Genomic DNA, 10,815 nt, shown 5'->3' with positions numbered 1-10,815 from the left:
TATACTGTTGTTATTATTATTATGACCAATGGCCATTGTGCATAATATTATATTTTATGTTATTTTTACGAACAGCGTAGTATAATCGTTTCGTGTTTTTGTCTTTTTACTATTGCTAAAGAGGTTAAGTGCCTACCTTTGGTTTAAGTAACCTATATAACGAGGTTTTGTCTTTTTATCGTGTTTGTCGTTAAATTTACAATAAATTACATAAAATATATGCGTGCTCGTGGTATCCAAAACTACTGCAAGAGAGAGAGAGAAAAAAAACAAAAGTTTTATTATTCATGCATTATATCCGCACACGTACAATACACATAATATATACGTTTCGTTTTGATGTACTGTGCAAACAATACGCCAAGCGCGACGCTTTTAACGGTAAGCTTTTCGTCGAACGGCAATTCGGTCGGATGATAATAAAACGAGTTTCCTCGCACGCGTCTCCGCAAAGGCTTGTAGCAATGTTATCTATCGAACACCATACGTCATCTACGACTTTTTACGCCAGTTCGGATGAACATTATCACGTTTAAAATAACTTATTTCAACCTAAGTTTACCCGACATACACTGTAATGTTTTGAAATAGAAATGATAACAAAAAAATTAGAAATACTTCGTAGTAACGTGTAATAGTATTTATTTTATATTTTAATAATATTATAATATATTATTAAATATATGCATATTTTTTTAGCGGTTAGACACGTCACGTGTCATCTTATATTCGTTATGTATTAACACGAAGTTTCACCATTAGGTATATTTTGATTACTCAGCACAATGAATAATTATTATAAATAATAATTATAATAATACAACCATTCGGCATGTCACGTAATATTATTCGTTTTCCGAAGAAATCTCGTTTCATGGCTTGTTCCGCGCGTATTGCTACCAGGTAACAGGTAAAGTAAAATGTATTAGCATTTTATTTCAATATACCTACGTTAAACAATTGTATTCGGTATGACCGTATGTCTTGTCTAATCACTAATGTTATTTACATTTAAATCCTCCCTTATTCCCTGTTTTGTACCAGAGATAGAGAACGTTTTAATTGTTACCCGCCGCATAACATGCCTATCCCAATAACGCGATTCTTGAGAGCGAAAATCAAATTTGTATGCAAACAGAATACGTAAAAGACGCGCTCGACGGTTAAAATTACATTTATATGCACACCGAAATAGTTCGAAGTACATAACTACAGTGTTAGGTGAAAGATGTTTAATTTTTATCGGATCTGTTAATCTGTATTTTATATTATATTATGGGTCACGTATCCGGAATTGTTTCAGAGATTTTAAGGCTCCATTAAGTCTTGTTTGAAGAGAAAAAAAAAGCATCCGCTATCTTCAAACCAATATATTAGTATGATAACAACTAGTTTATTGTTAAAACATTTTTTTAGAATTAACAAAGCTAATAAACCTAATCAAAAGGTTTAGTGAGTTATTGTGGAACAAATTGTATTATAGTTATAATTACATCAGATGCGCCAATTTGATGTACACAATCAAATCATTTAAAACGACGCTTATAGTAATATTTACATATTTCACGCACATTGTACATTATAAATAATAATAAAAATAAAATTTCGTATAAATACGACGAGTGTAATAATAAACACGCAAAATGAAAATGTTATATATTATATTTCATTGTTTTTATTAGAAATAACACAACACGTTTTTTTTTAAATGTTTTTTTTTTTTTTTTTACAATAATTAACTTAACGTACTTACGATATTATTACATAATTAATGTGTATACATATATTTTTATAGTATAGTATTCAAACAAAGATGAGTAACAGATTATCTCCCTATACATCGATGATAAAACATTTTTAACTTAGATAGTTTTATATGTTATAATACTGTAAAAACAAATGATTAAAGATGATCGGACAACGAAAACATTTGCATTCGATTATCACATCATCATCCGAAACGGATGCTGTGAGAATTACATTCAGAATGATATAATATTATATATTATACGTTTAAGTACCTCATATTTTCATTACAGTCATTACTGTTCTACTACGCTGTTTTTGTTATACACAATAAAGTACGGTAGGTCTTGCAACTCGTCCCCATTATATAGGTAAAGCTTATGTTGTGGTAGGTACCTATGATAGGCTACAACAGTTGTTTAGGGTTGGTCAGTGCTTGACTTGGCAAAATTAAAGTAGGGGGACTCTGTTTAATTAAAAAAAAAAAGCGTACTCATTAAGTATTTAACGTTATTGAGCCATGGGGGCTATACCCCCACACCTCCTAATACCCCTCTTTAAATCATGAAAAATATTTTTAAATAATTAAAAAAAAAAATAAGTCAATATAAAATATAGGTAACTAGTAATTATTTTATCATGTTATATATATTATAATATTAAGAATTAATAACTAACTCAAAAAGATAATAAAAGTAAATAAATAAAAAAAACATCGATTTGTAACTATTTATTTTTATAGATGCACGATTTTGAAATAATTCATATGACAAAATGACAAATGATGGTATTTCGTGCATTTTGATAAAAAAGAAAAATTATGAAGCGTCCCGTACGTTCCCCTTAAAAATAATAGTAGGGGTACGCTAAAATGTCTGAAAAATTAGTTGGGGTACTCTGTCCCTCTGCGTCCCTCCCCAAGTCGAGCACTGGGGTTAATGTCTTACGGGTCGCAAGCAAGCAGGTCGTATCTATATACTTATATTTTAGTTTTAGGAAATCATGTCGGTGATAATAATTGATTTTAATCCGGTGCATCTGGTAAGACAACAATAACTTACAGTTAATAATAATGATAATATATTATAGCGTTCGCTGCCAAAATACCGTCGAATACACTCATTGGAATTACACTCTATTATAGTATAACCTTCAGAGACTCACTACACATTTGTGTTTAATATCCATATTTGTTTGGTCCGCATTTAAATTTCAACGAAACTCTGATTCATAGCCAGTGTGAATAATAATGCACGTATTTTTCACTACAATTCTACTCCGCAAAAGAGGTCCACGTGTTATGACTCGGCGACAAAACTCAATGAAGACTCATTCATTCAGTAGTAAAAACGAGTGATGTTACAAACAGTTTGATTGTTAAATTGAATTGGGTGTTCGGTTCGAAATACGAACTGACAAGTGTGTAAATATTTAACCCGAATAAAATGCCGATGAGTTCAATTTAAAAACCAAACAAATGAACGGGAAATTGATACCGAATTTGACGAAGAAAAAAATAAAAAACAACTTTTGTTAAGTGAATATAATATAATTTTTATTTTTTTTTTTTGAGATCGTTTTATTAACTAAATATTTTTTAGTGTCATAGTTTAGTATTTATTTCGTTTTCAAAAATTAAGTTTCGTATAGCATAACATCACTATAGGTAACGACTACTATTATTATTATTATAATAATTTCTGACCCCTCTCCATTCTAGACCAATCCACCACTATTCCCGAAAAACCGTAAGACATTCAAATGCCTTGCCGTCGTGCCGTATTTCATTATTTATTTATTTCATTAATACAAGTGCAACCCCAAAACATGACCGAAATAGTTAATAGTAAACAACTTAAATAAATTACGTACACCAACAAAGTAAGTACACAATTAGAAATATTTTTATTCGGAAAATATAATTTAGAACACTATCGAAATTAGGCCATGACGTATATGATATAGAGTGAGGCAGTGAAGTTAACCATCGTTATAATTAAGGTTAGAAAATTTAGTGGGAATTATCGGTAAAAAATATAAACATTTACAGTAATCAATATTTACTTTATTATGTGATTATAATATAGTGAAAAAGTGTTATAGTCATTGTGGCTATTATAAAAAAAAAAAAAATAATAATAATACGTAAGAGTGTGAGAAATCAATCTCAGTTAAACAATAATAGATAAATTATAATTTTACACTTGACAATTTACGTTTATTTGATTTACTGACTATTTCAGCATGGACACCGGCACACCGCAACGCTTTATTATAATATATCATAATTTTATTTAAAATTATAAAATACGTATTATTATTAAAAAAAAAAAACTGTCTATTTTCCACGATCCTTTGGGAATTCCTAGGAACATTTTTGTTCCCATCAATTTCCGGAGTACCAACCCTATTTATAACGACAGATTTCCGTTGAACCGACATGTATAGTAGTCGTCATATTATTTTAATCTGAATTTGTATAAAAAAAAGTATACAGGTACACCGTACGCTGAATCAGGTATCTTCATTAAAATCGATTATTAACAGAATAAACTTTGGCGTCGATTCAACGGTGTGGTGTATGTGAAGTATATATTATAATATAAAACTGTTTTAGCAAAAAAAAACTGGATAGTTGGCATGACGGAGAGGGTTACGGATACTCTTGGCTAAAATAAAAAAAAAAATATATATTATTACATTCCACGCAAATTTTGTGTTGCTTATAGTTGCGTCCTCGTCGCATCAACACTGACTAAATCACGATTATTATTCACTACAATTTTGTGGTATTTTTTTCCACTTGAAATAATTTTTTAATAACTATAATTTTAAAATACCGTTATAATTTTATCATGTTATTATTATTATTATTATGTTTTACTCACTCCTCTCGGTCGAATAACGAATATTAGGTATTAACGATTTAAAAAAAAAATATTTATATGCATAATATAAATATATAATAATATGACGTGTATAATATACTTAGTCATCATTATTAACACTTAGTGGTTAATCTTTTGACTCCATCTATAAGGTATCGGTTTTTTTTTTTTTTATTATTATAATTTTATATTTAATGATACTTTATATAAAATAACAGAATCATTTTGGCCAAATGTTGCTAGTAATCTCGTAAAAAACTCGGTATCCACCCATTTTCCGCCGTGTATGAGTACAAAATTGTAAAAACAACAACAGCAAGAATAACAACAATAACAACAATAACAATAACAACAATGTTATCATAAAACACACACACATAATATATATATATATATATATTATTATATTGTTATAATATTATCTAACTTAGAAAAAAAACGAACAATTCAAAATAATTTTCACAAACATTCGACACACGTTTAATAATAATATATAGTAAGCATACATTGACACAACGCCAATATTTAAATAAAACACATTAATTGATATAGGTATTATATTATATTATATTATTAAGTGTTTAAATATTATGTTTTATAATAATACTCATCGTTTGATATCGTTTAAGGGAACACTATATATATATATATATAATATATTATTAATCGTATTTACAATGCACGAATAACCCTGGTAATATTTTAGGATAACACGCTTTAATAATATAGATAATTTAATAATAATAATAATAATAATAATATAGGAATGATAGATGATATCTTTTATTAGGTTAGTGGCGAAAAGAAAAATGTACAAATATTCTGGTTTTTTTCATTCAAATTTACAGCGCACCTATAGTTTCATATACATATAACGTACATATATCGTATTAGCAGGTATGCTACTCGATCGCATCGTCTGATTGAGTGGCATTTTAAAATATCTAAAAAAAACTTCGTATACTTAGTACGACATTTCGTCTGCGGTCGTTCGTAAAAAAAAAAAAAGCGCGCGTGTCTTATAAATATTAAATAGTATAATTATTATTACGATGACATTTCGTCGAAAATCTTGTACAGAATGATTAACCAAGCACTCTCACTCCAAAATATTCTCTGCAATAGTGTATTTATTCAAAATCTGATTTTTGGAATTTTTAAATATACTTAATTAAAGAAAATATTTTAAAATGATAGAGTGTTCTGTAGCATAATTAGTTGGACATTTTGATATGCCTAATTTTAAATTCAAACAAATTTCTCTGCTATTAATTTGTTAATACAAAAGATAATAATCCTTAAAAATGGTTTTACAAAAATATAAAATAGATGTAATATCGGATCTAATATTTATTATAATCGAACTATTTTTACAAAGTATATTATACTTATATTAACAGTTAATACAATATTATTGACTATACCTAACTTTAAAATTACCATTAACACCATATATTTCAAATTAATTATACTAGACTTATTATCCTTAGTATATAATATCAAATAACTCAAAACAAAATGTTGTATCTCCACAGAAATCCATCAGGTCTTATTACTTAAAAAAAAATCTTAAAAAAATTTTAAAATGTGGTCTTGAAGTACTCGTATATTTAAAAATATAAAAAATAGATTTAAAATAATTGCATTATTGAAGAGACAAGAAAGTGTATGCTTCGTAAATCATTCTGTATATTACTCGATAAACCCATCATAATATTATCTATCTACTATAACATCTAGTCTATAGTTTCTCTGCATCATGTGCGGCATTATCGTGAATATTCTTATTATTACCCTGTTCCACCGGAGTCGAGATATTTGTCTATGAACGGTGTATAAGTAACGTATAAATATTGTATCGTTAAAAACGTACATTAAATAGTACACACAATAGTGTTATTATAATATAACTTACTATATTATGTTATATTATTTTGACGAAGTATATTAAAAAGAAAAGAAAAAAATGAATACGATGGCATTTCACATGGAATCACATTGAGTGGCATTTTGACACCTAACTTGTATGCACGGAATTTGTTTCGAAAAAGTTGTATACACCGACTATTATTTATTACGATATTATGTTATTTATATTACATGACTGGCGTCTCATACATGGAACCCAACATAAAATAATAATAATATTATAATACACTATATTATATTTCTCCGTCTGTTTTGAAAATTATAAACCTTTTTTTTACAGATAGCGTTGAGGAAAAAAATAAAAAATGAATTCAATCGTACAATATGTCAAAAAAAAAGTTTTAGCAAAAAAATAAAATAAATATTATACTTCGTAGGTATAATATAATTACTACTGTTCATCGTTTGGATGATGTCTGTCGATTTTATGTCGTCCGACCGTAATCGCCCATCGGTTTTTCGGGTATAATTTTATTGTAAAACGACATCCACGGTATGTATCATACGGATCATCTATATTTACGATATCTCTCATCTACATTGAGATCATTGCACGGGTTATGTTCTCGTCGTTTTTACAGGTTTCCATGAACTCGTCGAATGACACCACCCCGTCTCGGTTGAGGTCCATTTTCTGTAAACATAAAAACCCGATTAATGTGCATATACTATTATATTATGTATATTGTAAACTGTCAATAAGTTTAAAATAATAATACTATGGTTTGATTTCTCGTCAGAAAAACGTTTTTCTAAATTTATAATCATTATCTTGCTATCAATGGTTCTTATATAAACAGTTCTTCGAAAATATTCATTAGTATTCAAAGTATTATTTTTAGACTGCTCTTTTTCAATTATTATGAGGGCTTACTCATAAAGTTTGTCTGGCTTACACCGTTTACACCGTTTGTGGTTTTGTTTTTTATTTGAAACTTTAGCTAATAAATATTGTAAAACAATATATTATAATAAAGACTTCGGTAGAGACGTTTTAAATTCATGTTTTATTTTATTTTATTGAAATACAGTATAATTAAATAAATCAATAAAACATAATCCAAACCGATAATAAAGAACTAACCTTCGTTTGTGGGTAGTATTGTCAATTGTATATTATTTATATTCACACAATTTTGATCCTTTTTGCCAGAATTGTTTAATGTTACAATGTAAAATGAAACAGCAATCACACAATACTGTTTTAATTAAAACAGTAAAAAAAAATATATATATTTATCCAAACCAACGAAACTACAACAATTTACCGAATGATTGGTGAAATGTTGAAATAAATTATTCATTTTGAGCCTGTAGGTGCTAAGCACTTCCCTATGTGCGTCTATATCAGAGTATTCAGAGTATCAGAGTTCCCGTAAAAGAAGCAAAGGTAGAATACAATGTTATAAGTATCAGTGATATTGATATATATTCAATACGTAAATATTGAGACGCGCCAGTACGCATTAAACGATTATGAAAAGATTTTTTAGAAAGAAAAAAAGACGATAAGGGTACATTTTTATAGATTTGAAAAATATTAAACCTATTCTATCCCTATTGTTATGTAGACTAAAATGTAAAAAATTCAAACCAAACGTTATTATCTATATTATGGTATTGTGTTATATGTTGTTATTCGTCGTAATATTTTAAATGGGCCATAATAATAACCGGCAAAAATCAACGTACAAAAATATCTTCTATCGACTCGTCTTAAAATATCATTAAATATAAACAGGTGGCGATGTTAAGCATATGATTATAAAATACAGTGACAGCGTTTCTAATCTAACCTATATGGCAATTTTGTATTGGGGTCTTTGGCACCCATAGATTAACAGATAACGGATAAAACGCGAGACCGAAGTACTTTTTGGAGAGAAGAGAGATGGACAGGTTTGGACTTTTGAGAGAATGACATGTGAGTTTTTTGAAAATATATAGGGACACATATTCTTTTACTCTTATCACTAAATTCTTGTAATACAAAAATTTGTTTATTATTCTATTAGTTATAGGATCCAAAATCAAGATATTTGTTATTATTACATTTTACATTTTTATTGTCAACGTCATAATTTTAATCATGATAATAAATATTAATTATTATTTATTACATATAGGTTGACAAGAAAAATAAAATGAATTTTACGGAAATACTGATTGTTACGTGAACGTGAAGTTATCTTTAGGGTACGGATTTTAAAGGAATTTACTTTATTTTTTCTATTGCTCTAAAATGAAGCTATGTATACTATAAATTCAATTTATATTATTTAGAAACGAATGCGCGAAAATTTATTTTGCTTTTTTTGTATTGAGTATATCATTTGTTCCAAGGACATGGTCCATTCAATTTTATCTGGTTACATTTGATTTGATTTATAGATTTATCCATAAAAGTAGACGTCATTTCGGACATTTTTTGACAATGTTCGTCGTGAGTCTGTTTGTCTTGTATCGTATATAGTAGATTAATTTTATCTTGAAACGGCAATAAACATGATATTATTGTTCTCTTTCTCAGTTTAGTTTTCGTTGTAACACCGTAAAGTTCGATATTCTTATTGACTGTAATTTACGAAATTCCAAAATTATTAATTGTATTAATTTTAGTGCTTGTATTCGAAATTCTGTAAAATAATTCAGTGAATACATTTTTTTCATGTGCCAATGGCTGGCTCAATGCTGTACTTCTTGCAAAGTGTCTTTTTGTGTAGTGTTTCTGCTGAAAAAAATATAATATTCATAGATTTTCGAATTATAAACATTTATTGTTCGATCGTCGAAAAAGATTATTATTTGAACACTTAAAAAAAGGTACTTAAATCTTTTTGTAACTATTGTCCAATTTATTTTTATAAATTTTCTTAAATAGAATTCATTTAATTTACAGATTAATTTCAGAAAAAGAAACATAACAGGTTTATGAATAGAAATCTATTTTATTGTAATACATTTTTTTTTTTTTAATAATTTAATAATATAATGGTTTAAATTTAATGTTTTTTTTTTTTTTTAGCCTTCTCGGAAGATTTTTAGAGCTATATTGCTTTATTTCAAGTGCTTTTCTTTAGTTTTTATTGTTTAGAAATCCGTACTCTGATCCGATGACTCATCTTCACATAATTAAATACTTTCCGGAATTTTACCAAAGACTCAGATACTGAAAATCGACTTTCATCAGCATTTTTTATTATTACTATTATTATTATATGCACACCATTTCTTTCCCACTTATGATGATGGCGTAATTTCAAAGACACGTCGCCGTAAGCGGTGTTGCATATAATTATAGTAATTATCGCGTGGGTAACATAATTAACAAAGTGATTTTAACGAACTATTGTGTGGGTGACATTCGAGACGCCCGATTTAACAAGTTTTCTTCATTCTATAATATTTCCTGTTCTCTGATAACGAGTTTATGATAGTTTCCAGCTGATAATTCAAAATTCTAAACGGCTTTATGTCGTGATAAGTGGTGACTGTAGAGTGCGTAATATTACACCACTTGGGATTTATCGTATTATATTGTCTTTTAGATTTTTAATATGATCTGTGGACTTTGCTTCTACGTATCCATTATGATTTTTCAAAAGCTTTTTTTTGGGATTGAAGTGTTTGATTGAAATTCATGCGTTATAAAGTTAAGCTTACTAATTATTTGTTTTTTGAGGCATTTTTTTTCTTATATAACTTAAATACTTTGAAATAATCGATATCACATAGAATTTAGTTATACCTATTCTGATTTTTTTTATTTAGGCTTCGCGCAAGTCTAATGTGGGGGGGGGTTATTTTTTTACCATGATTGTGTTTTTATCGATTTTTATGGAATATATATTATATTATATTTTTAATAGCTAATTTGGTAAACGAGAATTTGGATCTAACATTTGGCACCATATTAATATGTTTTAACCTGGATTTAGTACCTATAGTTAATTTTCATAATTATTTAGAGTTAAAATATTTATATAAGAAAATTGTATTTGTTCACTCGACAACCTATATTGAATTATTTATTGAACTTATGTTTTTCTAATCATTTTACTTAATTGATGTACTTTTAATTTTGTGAACAATTTTATAATTGTATATCAATAATTTTCTGTGACTACTTGAATGAAGTAATTTTTTTTCTAATTTCAAAAAAGAATCCATTATATCAGGTTTCAAATAAAATCTGCAATCTGTGTGTCTTGATCCTTATGTGAGAATTTTAGTTTCAAAACGTTTATTTTGA

General features: G+C 27.7%; 1 protein-coding gene across 3 annotated transcripts in view; it reads right to left on the bottom strand.

The window, feature by feature from the left end:
- Positions 1 to 6,126: 6,126 nt before the first annotated feature.
- Positions 6,127 to 10,815, bottom strand: part of LOC113560788 (calsenilin-like) — a 130,572-nt gene continuing 125,883 nt past the window's right edge. The window contains exon 5 of one of the 3 annotated variants that reach the window (XM_026966854.1): positions 6,127 to 7,197. In XM_026966854.1, coding sequence (XP_026822655.1) covers positions 7,099 to 7,197 — 99 coding nt within the window. In that variant the 3' untranslated portion in view covers positions 6,127 to 7,098. The remainder of the gene's footprint in view (positions 7,198 to 10,815) is intronic. The other 2 variants (XM_026966856.1, XM_026966855.1) reach the window with 2 other exon arrangements.

This window comes from Rhopalosiphum maidis, chromosome 1, assembly GCF_003676215.2.
Source record: "Rhopalosiphum maidis isolate BTI-1 chromosome 1, ASM367621v3, whole genome shotgun sequence".
Classification (NCBI taxonomy): domain Eukaryota; kingdom Metazoa; phylum Arthropoda; class Insecta; order Hemiptera; family Aphididae; genus Rhopalosiphum; species Rhopalosiphum maidis.
Note: the sequence above shows the minus strand (reverse complement) of the source record. Positions and strands in the feature narration are given on the sequence as shown.